This window comes from Cebidichthys violaceus, unplaced genomic scaffold (genome assembly GCF_023349555.1).
Source record: "Cebidichthys violaceus isolate CVI_PGR_0920_01 unplaced genomic scaffold, fCebVio1.0.p SCAF_8, whole genome shotgun sequence".
NCBI classification, from domain to species: Eukaryota; Metazoa; Chordata; class Actinopteri; order Perciformes; family Stichaeidae; genus Cebidichthys; species Cebidichthys violaceus.
In genome coordinates, this window is record NW_027176964.1 from 12,440,842 (window position 1) to 12,455,796 (window position 14,955).

General features: G+C 37.9%; 1 protein-coding gene across 3 annotated transcripts in view; it reads left to right on the forward strand.

Annotated features, from left to right (window-relative positions):
* LOC137892892 (guanine nucleotide exchange factor VAV3-like) overlaps positions 1–14,955 on the forward strand; it is a 43,532-nt gene that overhangs the window by 6,944 nt on the left and 21,633 nt on the right. For 2 of the 3 annotated variants that reach the window (XM_068738307.1, XM_068738305.1), the window contains exons 3-16: positions 1,095–1,153; positions 1,551–1,616; positions 2,251–2,368; positions 3,410–3,502; positions 3,908–3,976; positions 4,069–4,172; positions 4,595–4,694; positions 5,158–5,253; positions 8,453–8,521; positions 9,303–9,389; positions 10,027–10,112; positions 10,309–10,441; positions 12,674–12,783; positions 14,738–14,839. In XM_068738307.1, coding sequence (XP_068594408.1) covers positions 1,095–1,153; positions 1,551–1,616; positions 2,251–2,368; positions 3,410–3,502; positions 3,908–3,976; positions 4,069–4,172; positions 4,595–4,694; positions 5,158–5,253; positions 8,453–8,521; positions 9,303–9,389; positions 10,027–10,112; positions 10,309–10,441; positions 12,674–12,783; positions 14,738–14,839 — 1,292 coding nt within the window. The remainder of the gene's footprint in view (positions 1–1,094; positions 1,154–1,550; positions 1,617–2,250; positions 2,369–3,409; positions 3,503–3,907; positions 3,977–4,068; positions 4,173–4,594; positions 4,695–5,157; positions 5,254–8,452; positions 8,522–9,302; positions 9,390–10,026; positions 10,113–10,308; positions 10,442–12,673; positions 12,784–14,737; positions 14,840–14,955) is intronic. The other variant, XM_068738306.1, reaches the window with a different exon arrangement.

Genomic DNA, 14,955 nt, shown 5'->3' on the forward strand with positions numbered 1-14,955 from the left:
TCTCATACACAAACACCCCCACCACCACACACATAACCATACACACACACACACACACACACACACACACACACACACACACACACACACACACACACACACACACACACACACACACACACACACACACATAACAGTAAGATGCAAGAGTTTGAGTTTGAGCAAGCATGACCATTTCCTGCAGACCATGTGTGTCTTTCCCTGCCTCTCTGTCTGCTGTCCGTCTCATTTCAATTATATTTATTGGCATAATAATGATATAATGGTAATAATGTAAATAATGCAAATTATATAACTAATATAAATAATAATAATAAAGTTTTGCCAACCAGATTGTACTTGTATTATAAGAGAAAAAGACAATAAATCACATTAGGATACAACACAACATGGGCTACAAACACCAATTTCTCCAATGCTGAGAAAGGAAACCAATGCGGAAATGACAAAAACTGCTGTGAACAGAGTCGATCCCCATAGACCCCACTTGTCAAAATGCCCATCTTTACAGCATCTTACATGTTTACAGCCTGGCACAAATAATGTTTTTGGTCTCTATAGCTAATATCTCTGTTCCATGACAACTGCAAGGGGGATGACTTTTTATATAACTCACCCGTTTAAGATTATATTAAGGCTTAAAGTTCTGCATAATTGAGAGCACGGCCACTTTGAGTGACAGGTGGGTGCTGTATCAGGTCGTTAGCTGCTAGCCGTCGCTCTGCTACGTCGCCTGGGCCTCAGCTCCATCAATGATGCACATTTTTGACTCGTTATTTTATGCCTTTATCAGATAGTACTCGTAGAGAGATGAAATTAGATGCAGCAAGGTTGCTACCTGTTAAGATAGTTATTGCAAGGTGGTTCAGCAGATGGATTCGAAATAGTTGCTGTGGTGTTACAAATGTTTCTAATGCTAGTTGGTTGCTAGTGTGTTGCTGCTGGAGTGCTTATAACAGTGATGTATAAAGAGATACATTTGAGATGTATTTTTTACAATAACTCCTGATGACATGATACTAGCATAGCATGGCCCTCTTCCGCTCTCTCTTTGTGCCTGTATCTCTCTGAGCCATTCAAAAATCTTTTACCAGGTTATGGACACACTATCCAAGCTCTCCTACACAGCAATTGCACAGCAAGGAGTAATCAAGTAAGTTACCCAATATTAAAAAAACTAACAAAAAAAACTCACACAACATTTCATAAAGTTATCCTAGGTGTGCTTTATTTTTGTATTTGTATAAGCAATGCTTCTTGAAAACAATGGATGTACCCTTTTTATATTATTTTGTCATCTTTAAAAAAGTGAATGTGATAATGGGCGAGTTGCAGATTTGGTTTGTTGCTCCAATAAGACTTGTCCAAACTAGTTGTTACCAATTTGTGTCCTTTTCTGCTGTACAAAAGCATATTTGACTGTCTGGATATTTGAAAACACTTGAATCAAAATTGAGTTTCCTGCCCAAAGCAACTCATTGATAATATTTTCTTGATAGTGATTTTTCTGTTAAACACTGAGCCTCACACTGCTTTGCTGTCATTTCCAGGCCATTTCCAACAGAGGAAAGCCTCAAAGACGAGGACATTTACAATAATCTGGAAGACCTGATTGAGTATGTATGAGGCTCCTCTCTGCGGGGCCGTTACTGGTGTTGATAGAACATGATTATTTCGCTCTGTAGCAGAACCAGCTCTGCTCATTATCCATGCTCTCCAGGGGTCTGGACACCCACGTTTTTTGGTAAAAGGCTTGGCTCCGTTTCTCTGTTACTGTCAGAGGGAACGAATGAGTAATGCTGCATGTTTTTGCTGAGGTCTTGCATTCCACCCACATCAATCACATTTGATTGACATATAGAGACAAATAAGGGCAATCAAGTACAAGTAAAACAGGTCCAGTATTTGTATTATTTTAATGTCACATTCGAGTTCTATTCAGAGCATGTTTTCTTTATGCCTCTAAGTTGAGTTAATGCATATGATGAAAAGAACAGCCCATGATAGAAAACTATTTGTAATCACATATACACTTTACAGAAAGTGTGTTGCCTTTTGTTTATATCTGTAAATGTATTTTTGGTTTAACATTGCATTTAAAATTATATTGTTTCCATTATTGACGCATTGTTGCCCCATAGCTTTCACAATGCAGTAAGTTATTTGTTAATGTGTGTGTGTGTGTGTGTGTGTGTGTGTGTGTGTGTGTGTGTGTGTGTGTGTGTGTGTGTGTGTGTGTGTGAGTGATAGTGAGAATGCCCCCGATGATGAGGACGACTTGTATGCATCGGTCTACGGGCTGGAAGAAGACTCCGCAGATGGAGAGATCTATGAAGACCTCATGAGGAATGAGCAGCATCCCCCCTTGGTACCGCAATGAGTGACACACACACACACACACACACACACACACACACACACACACACACACACACGAAAATAGATATAGTAGATAATGTTAATGCAGGAAGCTTGTCTTTACATTCGTCTTGTATTTAAAATGATACTTGATGAAGGTACAGATGTATGATCAGCCACATATGCTATTAGACACCCAGAGGCGTGACAAAGCAGCTATAGATACAGACAACTCCACACTTCTCGTAGGTCATAAGTGATGATTGAAAGGGATTACTTTAGTATCAGTCTATACATGATTTTTTTAATGATTTTAATGGTCATAGTATTTTCCCTGTTAATCTTCATGAGCAAAAATCCAATTACTGACTTTGCAGGTATAAAAGACCATGTCACTTAAAATGTATAAAGCATCTCATTTTTTTACATAGTCACCTATGATTGATTAGCCAAAATTAAATGAGATGATAACTTTTACAATAAAGGATAATATTGCTAAAATGAACTGCAAATACAAGTATAACTAAAAGTATAATATGTAAGTATGTCTGTAGTTTGTATGTAATTTTACATAATTGTTACACCTGTATGTTGAAGTAACCAGTTAACACTTACAATTCACAGCTCCAGCTACACATGTTTACAAAAGTAAGCAACAATAAATCAATTTTTTGACAAAAAATATACGGAATGCAAACCAGAGGGAAATTCTTTCCATTCCCTGATTTGTGTTTAAAATAATTTAGTTTATGTTATAAGTTACAAGTGGCACTCAGCTGGGATCTCGGAGTGATTATTGCTGTGTTTGATGCACGCAGGAGGAAGTGTGCGCATGCTGCTTTAAAAATACTGTCGTCTAAAAATAATTAGTTTCACAAAAGAAAGAAAAAAACTTAGCAGCGTTTAGAACTTTTGGTGATGTAATCTGAATACAGATGTTTAATTTCAGCATTCTGACTGCATATTCTGAATATTCTCCAGTGTCTGCAGATAAACAAAAGGAAAGTCAGTAAAGTTTAGGCAACATTTTCTAAGGTGTGCGTCTTTCTAGAAGCAGGCAGAGGTGGACGTCCGGAGCTGCTGCCTCACAGAGATCAAACAGACGGAGGAGAAATACACAGAGACCCTGGAGTCCATTGAGAAGGTTCATAAACATACTACTGTTCTATAGCGCACTGAGATCATATGTTATTACATCAAAAACACATTGTTTTCTTTGTTTTCAATTAATAAATATGTGGGGAAAAAATAAATTGGCAAACTAGACAAAGCTTTTTTCAATGTAATTTTAAAAGGGGCATTTCTGGAAAGTCCCAGTTATAATCTTCATCTTAAATTGCACTGCTATGGCCCTGTTAGCTGACTATCTAATGAGATGTCTGCTATTTGTTTCTGTATATGTGCACCACAGCTGTTATTATTATTATTATTATTATTATTATTATTATTACAATTTCAAATGGTTCACCAGTTCCAATTAAAACTTCAGTTAGTGAAAGAGTCTGAGGAGAGGCGCTGTGATGATTCATTCAATTGTTTCTGTCTCCAGTATTTCCTGAACCCTCTCAGGAAATTTTTCTCTGCGGCTGAAATCGACAAAGTTTTTGTCAACATTCCAGTAAGTCCCACAAGCTTCCCTTCTCGTCACATGACATGGAAATAAAATGTTCATATCCAGGTACTGATGTCTTTTTTTTCTCTCTAATGCAGGACCTGGTTAAAGTTCACAAGAACCTGATGGTCGATGTGCAGGACTCCATCTTAAACAAAAATGCCTTAAATCTCTACCAGATTTTCATCAGCTACAAAGAGAGGTATTCATGAAAACATCCATCTACATTTATTGTTAGGTTGCAAGGAAAGTATGTAAGTTGCAACCGCAGTGACATCTCCCTAAATGTACTTTCCTTTTTGTGGAGTTATGTCTCAGTAAACAGCTTTACAAATATAAATTTCAGGGTCAAACTGAAAGTACTACAAAATAATACAAATTAGAGGAAGGATGATTCTCTTCTCAGTCATATCATGATGTAATCTAGATGACTGTCTTGCAACAGATTCTTTATCAGAGAATCCTTTGAAACCATCTTTATCACGAGCAACTTGATTGCAACATATTACGAGTTACGCTTTCTAATTTTGAGTAAGCACAGTTGGCTCTCTACACACACTGGCTGCACTTTTTCTTCAAATGACCACTCATCAATGGCTTCCCTGTCTTTCCTCTGCATCGTAGACTGCTCATTTATGGGATATACTGCAGTCAGGTGGAGATCGCCATTGCTGTGTTAGACCTCATTTGCAAAGAGAAAGAGGATGTCCGTCTCAAGCTCGAGGTGAGACACCTGAATAACGCACATGTACACACACCCCATTGTACAGAGATCATGTTTTCCAGCGGCTCCTAGTGTTAATTCTGTGCACTACACATACATTACATTACATGTTTTATTGCATTATGTATCTTGTTCTATCCAGCTTTAAGAAACTTGAAAAACGATGCTACTAAAAATGAATTAAAATAACTGATTTCATGTTATATATTTTGAATAAAAGTAAATGTAAGATAAGAAATATTTGTTTAAAAATGTGTGTTATGTCATGTCTTTATAAAGTCTGAGCTTGGTGTGTGCTCTATAACAGAATAGGATACGAAAATATTCCACACCCAATTTCACATGACAACAATGAACACTGTTTTGTCTCTTGGTTGACCTGTTCCAGCAACACCTAAGTCATCCGTATAGTGACGCATCATGGCTCATGCTGTTATAAATATGTGTCTTGTGTTTGTTGCAGGAGTGCTCAAAGAGAGCCAACAATGGGAAGTTTACTCTGAGGGACCTGCTGGTTGTCCCGATGCAGCGAGTCCTCAAGTACCACCTACTTCTTCAGGTAGGGAGCTCTCCACTAATTTAAAGTAAGAGTGTCTAAGAGTCTGCTCAGGCTTTAAAGGAAATCAGTTTATTTCAGAGATCAGTCCTCCCCGACTAGATACATTTGTGTTAATCAAGGAAATTTGTTTTATTTCACAAAATCAGTATTAAGAAATCCAGTATAACAGAAAAAGCGAGGCTTGAACTAGTCTAGTCAGTGCATCCTGGCTTTATACCTTTCACGTTGGCCAAGCCAGGTTGAGGAGGTGCGATAGGTTAAACCAGATTGAAGCTAAGCCAGAATTGAGTTATTCGGATACATGTGTGTTCACAGCTTTCTTCAAAGTCACAGATTTTATGCTAAAATGGGCAACAGCTACTAAAGGAAGATTACAAAGATGCAAATAATACATAAAAAAGGAAATCAGGCAGACAATAGTGGACTGACTGAATGCGTAAGTAGCCTAAAAATATACATTTATTAACCACATATATGTATATATATATATATATATATATATATATATATATATATATACATACATAAATACATATATCTAAATAACAATGATTAATACATTTTGTTGCTTACATGACATGCTTACAGTGTGCATTAAAATCATCACCTACTTTTCTTTCTAAATTCCTCAAAAAAAATTCTTTTCTCTTTAGCTACATATCTAGGTCCTGCAGTTTATGTTATGATATTTGATTTTCATCTCTGCCGATTCTATTTATTTTTTAGTGTGTGCAGTACATCTGACAGCATGTGCATTCTGTTAAACATAACAACAGCGACGATGACTATGACATGAATAAATTAATAAAAAGGATAATGTTCACAATGTTAAAATAATAAGAGCACTTAACTGAATGACAACATGTACCTGTGGTATTTAATGCAGTATAATAAGGCAAAAATAAATACATAGGAACATGGAATAACTGTAAAAAACACAATGACTCGATTGGAGTGACTGCTGACTGAGCAGATAAGGCACAAGGATATATCAAGCTTGACTGTGAGTCTGGTCTGGAGCAGACTAGCTGCACATAATATACAGTATATCTTCATGGTAACGTACAGTATGTGCCACTGACTCTACTTGCTACATCTAATGCTTTTAATTAGCAACTCCATTGGAACAGTTGGGCCTTAATTCCTTACTCCAGGACACCACAACAGTAGTTGTTGAGGCAAGAATAAGCATCAACATTGCCCAAATTGTACCTGTTGTTGAATTCATTCAAACTTGCAGCCTTCTCTAAGGATAACACATACATGCTAATTTTACCTCAAGTTTTACTCCTCTGAGATTGACCTCTGGGAGGTTTTGTCAATGTTATCTCGGTTGATTCGAAGCGTATGATGTCCTTCTTTCAGTAGAGAAGTGGCCACTTGAGGGCGACATTCTCCACAACTTTGCCCCTCTTCACAACTTCTCAGCAGATTCTCAATGCAAAAAAAGAGAAAGAAAGACAACTAATTTAGGTGTTGCATTTACTCTTCTTATGGCACATCTCTCAAAGAAAGTACAGTGAATAAAGAAAGTAAAATGCTTTCAATCTGTCTCAATACATTTGAGCTTACAGAATTGTCTTCAAACAAGTGTCTTTTAAAAGGAAAGACGTCTGTCAGCTGATTGTGAAAGACATTTACACGTGAAATTATCATTACATGACTTATTGACAAAACATGATCATATCTATGTCTTGCAGTGACAGTCTTGTATGTCTTGCTTCCTGTAGAAATCAGACTTGCAGCCTTTCAAAATCCCCCCAATTTCACTACCTACCGATAACTGTGTGGCACCGTCTCCCCTGGTTCGTCTGAATCAGAGGTCAGATCATAGCTGGCAGGGCAGACGAGGACAACGACTGTAGAGCTGTTTTAAACTGTTGTGGAGGGTAAAGGCCTCTGTGGTAAATGGTGGTGATCCTTGTGTTCTCAGCCGTCTCCCGAGGAGAGACTTTGGGAAGTGGGTAAAAACATAGAAAGGGACGAGGAAAGGGTGAAATGAAGTGAGAATGGATAATGCTCAGCAAGTAAGCAGCACTGTAGAGGAATAATTCATCTCTCCATTTTGTAATGTAATCAGAGTAACAAAGGGCAAACATGCCTAAAGGGATTGCACTCACCTTTACTATTAGATATAATATATAATACACATATTGATGCAATTTGTGTAAGTCTGGATGATGTCATTCTCTGCTACAGTGTTGGCAGCATTAACAGCAAGCATCTGTCTAGAATTAAAAATCCCAACAAAACAAAATGAAGCAATATACTGTCTGGAATGGTGGAACTGGTGCCACACGTAGGAAAAATAAACTGCCACAGCATTGTGTTGTGATATGTAATTATGCATGCCGCGAAAATGTCTCACTCTGGACTAGTATAAGTTTATTTCGTCTCATGTCTTCTTGGCTGTTTGACTGGTGTTTTGACGGTAATAACACCAAAGTCATCCACAGGAGATTTCACAGTGCCTCTGTGCAAGTTATACTGCCACCAATAACTGCTATGTGTTGATTAATAAAACAGACATATGTGTGAAGCAGCATTCCGATCCTTTCCTTGAACGTAAAAGTAGCAAAACCAAACTGTGAAAAACATCACAAGTCTTACTGTTATATATCGCATGATTGGATTATTATTACTACTGATCCGCAAATGTGTAAGCAACATTTTCCTGTTGTAGCTGGTTGAGGTGGAGCCACTTTTACGTAGTCATCATACGTATGCAAGTTAAATCTTTACTTGCAAAGTAAGTATAGCTGTCGAATAATGTAGTGAGGCAGAGGTACACTGTTTTCCCCTGAGTAGCATACAATGTAAATACTCAGGTAAAGTACAAGTACTTCATATTTATACTTACTTAAGTAAAGTACTATATTTGAGTAACTGCACTTTGTTTCATTCCAGTGCTTCTCTTCTGACCTACAGCTTTTTGAACGATCTGTCTCTTTTAAGCTTCATCTTTTATGGTATTGATTGAAGCATATTTGTCAACATTCAGCTAAAAATCTCCCATATGCCCTCAAATAAGATTAATTTAAGAAAATGACTTGTTTTGTTCTGAAAACTACAAGGTAGCATTTAAAAGTAATCTAATTGAAATGAAATCAATAACCCAACTACTCGTGCTGAATATGTTTGAGTGTGAGTTTTGTGTGTGAACACGGTCTATCCTTTCCTTTTTGTCCTCCTCAAACAGGAACTAGTCAAACACACTCACGATGCTGCTGACAAGAGCAACTTGAAGATTGCTCTCGATGCCATGAAAGTAAGTGCAGTGCTTATGGTAAATGCTCTGTAATCATTGTGATTTCAGCTTGTTTCCAATTGCAGGAGGATTTAGTGGAAACAGTCTGTCCGCCACTCAACTATCAACTTTTATTAGATGCCAAAAGAAGAAATCATAAATCACTCATGGTTTTCTGCTACAAGTGGGTGTGAATTGATTAAACTTATACCACACTGGTGAGTGCTTCACTTTTGCGGTCCTGTAGGTAACCAGAGTTTGATAGGCAGCTTATTTGAGAAACAAAAAAGGCAGAACATGCGTCACTTTAGACACCTTGAATGCTTGATTCATACTTATATTTACATGAGGTGCATGCTCAGCTCACAGAAGCACAAGAAAACACCCTGCCTGCAACATAAACATACATCAGTTGACAGTAACATATATCTGTATATATATATGTTAAATCCTCAGCCAGCAGTTGCTGAGGTTACCCTAGCATTAAGATTGGAAACGGAGAAATGGCATCAGCATTTTGCCTACCAGCACCTCTAAAGCTTAGTAATAAACATGTTATATATCAGTTTTATTTAATAGTGGTCCACTATTCACCGTAACTTGTTTTAATAATTTGGTTTGATGAGTGTGGTATTGATCTTCTTATCTAACTCTCAGCAAGAAAGCAAATCAGTGTACTTTGGATACGTGTATTTCCCAAAATGAACAAACTATTCCTTTCAATGTGCAGATCAGAATATTGTGTGTGTGTGTGTGTGTGTGTGTGTGTGTGTGTTTGTGTGTTTCTGTCTGTGTTGCCCAGGACCTGGCTCAGTTTGTCAACGAGGTGAAGAGAGATAATGAGACACTGAGGGAGATTGACCAGTACCAGAGGTCTATTGAAAACCTGGTAAATTAAAATCATTTTTCTCTTAGCACCTGTTGATGTACACTTTTTATAGGTGCAAATTATCAGGAAGTCTTGTTGATTCCTTTTTGATTCAACGTTCCCTGGTTCGAGCTTCTCGATTGTGATTTGTTCCTTTTCTCATAATTTATGATGATAACTATCTTTATGTTTTAGACTGCTGGCGTGACAAAAACAGCCATTTCAATACGTCACATTAGGCTCTGCGGAATTTGAATGGGCATTTTTCACTATTTTCAGACATTTTAAGGAAAACAATTGATTTAGAAAATATCAAGCAAATTCATTCATAATAATGAAAATAATTGTTAGTTGCAGCCCTAAACTAGTTAAAGGAGGTGTTTATAGCAGCAGCATCTCAATAAAGAATTATTACTGTCATTAAAATATTAAGTTAAACAGCTTTTATATTTCTGTGAGAGACTCTAAAAGTGTGGGTTTCAGTGCAGAACACATTAAGGCTGGAAATGTGTCCTGAGTGACACCTTTTAACACATTTGAACTATTTTACTATATTCATTTGACCCATTAATACATTTATTTCAAATGCATTTATTTTATACATAATTCATTTTCATTTTAACATATTCATTTTATTCCTCTCTTATTTTACTTTTAGAATCAGCCTCTGATCAGCTATGGTCGACCAAAAGGTGACGGAGAGGTGCGCATGGTCTCCAGTGTTGACAAGAGGAAACAGGACAGGTTGTTCTACTTCAACTTCATTGTCCTTAAAAAGAAATTAGGATATCAGACAGGAAAAACTCCCACTAAATGTCTGATGAAGGTCACTTTACTGAAACGCAGCTGTTGAATACATTTGCCATAATTGTCGACATTGTGCAAGAGCAAATCTTTATATTTATATCACTATATGACATTCTGTCTTCTTATTTGACAGACACATATTTCTTTTTGATGTGGCCGTCATTGTTTGTAAGAGAAGAGGAGACAACTATGAGATGAAGGACATACTTGACCTCAACAACTTCAAGATCACAAACAACCCCACCACCGACAGAGAGGGTAAAAAGGTCAGTTGACTGTGAAACACAATATACTTCTATACACATAATTACACAGATGATGCCCTTGTATATTAGTATCTGTGCACGTTACATTTCATTGAATATCAACTCTCTATTCTTCTAGTTTTATGGCTCGTATCAGTAAACTACACGACTAATGTATGGAAACAATGGTATTCAAAATTTGGCTGCAGATTTCATTGCTAAAATAAATGTCGGATGCTTAATGAGAGTAATCTAGAATAATGCTCTCTCCCTTTTCTGATGGAGGGTCAGTCACCCCCCACAGTTTATACACTATGCTATTTTTCACTTGTGGGAACGTTTGCAGGCCGTATCGTAGCGGAGGACACTTGTTGATGTCTTGTTGATGGATGCCCACAGATGGTGTCTTCTCACTCCGGTGCTGATTGCTAATGTGAAAATGACAGTTTGCCAGAATGGGATGGCTCTGTGGTGTTGTATCAAAGGGACCCCATTATCATCCTCATTTACTCTATTGTGCAATCATGATGTGCATGTTTGGGTGTTGTCTGTCTGTGTGGGACATGTGGTTGGCATTGATTGGTAATTTAACAAGCCTGGTCATGGTCTTGATGTGTTTTGGGGGATTGTGTGTGTGTGGTTGGCATTATTCAAGGTAGTCTTTAGCATTATTTAATCAACAATCTTCTACAAAACATGTAATGACACAAACAGTGTAATTTTACTTGGATATGTCATTATTTTGATCCGGTCCACCTTCCAACATTTTGCTGCACAAAAGTACACAAACACAGAAAAAAGACAAATATTCACAGACCTAGAGATACTGTGTAACTATAAGCTAGATTCACCTTAACAGACACTCACAAAAACGTGCACACACACCACAGGACAGAGATGCTAATATCAGGTGATGAATGTGTGCAGTCCTCCAAGGCTGCTCATAGCTATATATCATTTTCTGCTAAATGAAACTTCAGAGTGTGAATGTGGTGCCACTGAGCACCCACACAGTCATCAATGATTTAACACTCCGCAGAGCTCTAAAACACTCAGGACCTTGCAGGGCTGGCCAATCACTGCCGGGTAAACCCTACCATTTTCCCTGTTATTAGATATGACACAACACGCTGGAACAGATTAGGGTGGCAAAAACTGAAAGGTTTGGGAATTGATTGAAAATGATTCCCAAATATGCCCATGGGTAAGGCCTTTAACGTGTTAAGTGTTGCAGTGGTAGTAGATATTTGGTGGCCAGTGGTTGAGGAACATGCCAGGCTGTGAATGTGTTGCTGTAAAGAAAACAAGCAAGCAATAGTTATATTCTACACCCAGAATTTTGTAAGATTTGTGAAACGCAACAGTTGAGAACTTTTGCAACTTTGGCTTAAAATTTTCGATTGTGTTTATACATTTAGGGTATATTTGGAAAAGAAAGATTGAACGGTTTGTAAATGTTTGACTGCACATTTACATTCATATATTTACAGTAAATGAATGTGAAATGACAGCTGTGACCTCACAGTAATTATGACAGTATATTACTGTGATTTAGCAGTGTGCTCCTGTAAAATTACTGTATTTAACTATAACTTCATAGTTGATGTCCAGGTCACTGTAATTTAACAGTATGCTGCTGTAGAATTACAGCGTAATCTATACTAAACTTTTATTGCTGCTGCTTTAAAAAAAGAAAACAGCAGTCAAACTCACTCTTGGTTGATCTGAGTTACCAATTTTTCACCAAGACACATGAGGTAAAGTCAGTGATGATTGATGATGGCATTAATAGTGGTACATCAGAACATTGAATCGACCTGCAATTACACGTTTTTCTTGGGTATATTTTCTTTTCTTTCCAGTTTTGTACATATTTAGCTTTTTTTTTTCAACAGTCACACCACAAAAAGCATTTAACTCAGTAGGCATCCCCCGGTATTTCAAAGAGTATGCCTATTAAGTATCATGCACTGTTCACAGTTAAACCTACAAATACATTGTAACATCCTGGCATGGGTATCTGAGGTTTACGAGATAAATGAAACCAAAAACAAACTCTAAAAATAGAGACAGTTCAGTTTGTTGCTGTAAAGTAACAGTGTAACCACTAAGCCATCGTTCCACCCACCATTTTAAAGTGTACATTGTGAGATAATCATGTACATGTAGCCAGGGTAGTTTCCCTTTTATGCAGAAATGTGCATATGCAAAAGCACAAAAGTTTGATTCCTGCTTTCTTCCTGACCTCCACAGTGGTGCTACGGGTTCTACGTGACTCACCAGCAGGGGCACGCAGGCTTTGAGCTCTTTTTTAAGACCAGAGAACTGAAGAAGAAGTGGCTGGATCAGTTTGAAATGGCCATGTAAGTACGCAAACACATGGACACCACAGTCAGGACAACTGGTCTTCTGGCAACGCAGAAGGCCGGTGTGTCTATCACAGGAAAAACTAACTGTGCACTTGTATGCGCACGTAGGAGTATGGTGTTTATTTGTCTTTGTTTGCATGCATGTTACATCAAGGCCAAGGTAGGTATTGACTCTTTCATGTGCACTGTTTGATCAGGTCTTAGCTGTAATCAAACACACACTGCTGACAATAGTACGATAACACACACACACACACACACACACACACACACACACACACACACACACACACACACACACACACACACACACACAGTACACACAGTATATAAACTGTTCCAAAGAGCTGCAGAACTACAAAGAAGTCACTGCCTCGATGATTCTTCAAATCAGTGCTTTATGGAGGTACATCTCTTTTATTATTTTGTATCAGTGGGAGTTTTTTTTTAGGCAAACATCCTGTCTGTATCCTTTGTTATATGACTATACAGTACAATGTTGTTTTGACATTACATGCTGATTGACTGAACAAATGCTTTTGTGTTTGGGGTGGATGTGTATGAAAACAATATTCCTGATATGCATGCTGACTATCTGCTATAGCCATCCTGAATACATTTTCACTTCTCATAGTGCTCTGGATTATACTTGATATATGCACTGTAGCAAAACACTACAGTGTGTAGGGATGTACAACAATGTGCATTTTAAGTGCTTCTCCTTCTCTAACTTGAACTGAAAGTAGTCACACTTGAGCTCATAAACCCACGTGACCACTAGGCCCTTGACATTTGCTCAAAACCTAATGTGAACTTTCCAAAACTTAAAAAACCCCCAACATTTTCCACAGATACAGGGTTCTGTGTCTGAAAACAGCTATGTGTGCCACTGTGCATTGGGTAATGACACCAGAAGGGGTCCATTCAGAAAGTGAAAATTGTACCTGTAAAGAGGATGTGGGCTCCTGATGAAGGACTCACTCCAGGGTGCACTCATGCCAACACTTATGGCTTAGAATGGTGTATTCAACACAAAAAAAATCATGTTTGTCCATGTTCCAGGAAGGCTGCTTATTTCTGTCGCGCATGTTGCCCCTCTCCCATTTAAACACATGCAACTCAAAAATGGATCTGGCTGGGCTGACTCAAGCCCTCTTTATTTACAAGTACGCATTCACTGGGGGTAAAATTGCTTTCATTTTAGCCAGAAGTAGGAAGGAATGGGCAGGAGTGAAGAAATAAATGAGCTTGTTTTTCACACAACAAATATGTTTCATTCAGTTGATAAAGAAATTATTGAGAATGTTTTGTATATTGAAAAAAAAACAGACAGACGGAATCACACTGACATTATACTACTTTGGTCTAGACTGAAATATCTCAACAGATTCGGATGGGTTGCCACACATGGTCTGTGAGGTTGACAATTGTGGTTTTGATCCCCTAACTTTTCATTTGTCCAATACTTGAACTAATGACATTCCATTTAGCCTCAGCTGTACTCTGTGTTAGTTAGTATTTTTTTGTCATATACATAGATACAAAATTTGACTTCTACATTTAACCCATCCCGAGCTTATTGGGAGCAGTGGGCTGCTGAGAAGCACCCGGGGAGCCATTAGGTGTTCAGTGTCTTGGGACACTTCAGGGACACTTCGACACGTCCAAGCCAAGGACCGAACCGTCAACCTTGCGGTTACCAGACAACCCTCTTATTAACCCAGTGCTAACACACTAAACTAAGATTGTCTAAATGGTAAACATTGTACCTGCGTGTCATCAGCATGTTAGCGTTGTCATTGTGAGCACATTAACGTGCTGAAGTTGTCATTTAGCTCAAAGCACAAGTTGTGCCTAAGTGCAGCATCACAGAGCTGCTAGTATGGCTGTAGACTCTTGTTTTTAAATGTAAAGTTAATTTAACCATTTTTTGTTATTTTTCCCGTAGATCAAATATTCGACCAGAGAAAGCCAATCACAACACCCACCAGTTCTTGATGCACACCTTTGAAAGGATCACTTCCTGTAGTTTCTGCCACCTCTTACTCAGGTAATATTCATACATTATGAACAGACTCTTTTGGATAATTATGTAGAGCTGATAAAGTACCTGAAGACCTGAGACAGGGTTAACATCAACCGTACCTATCACTGATCATTATGTTA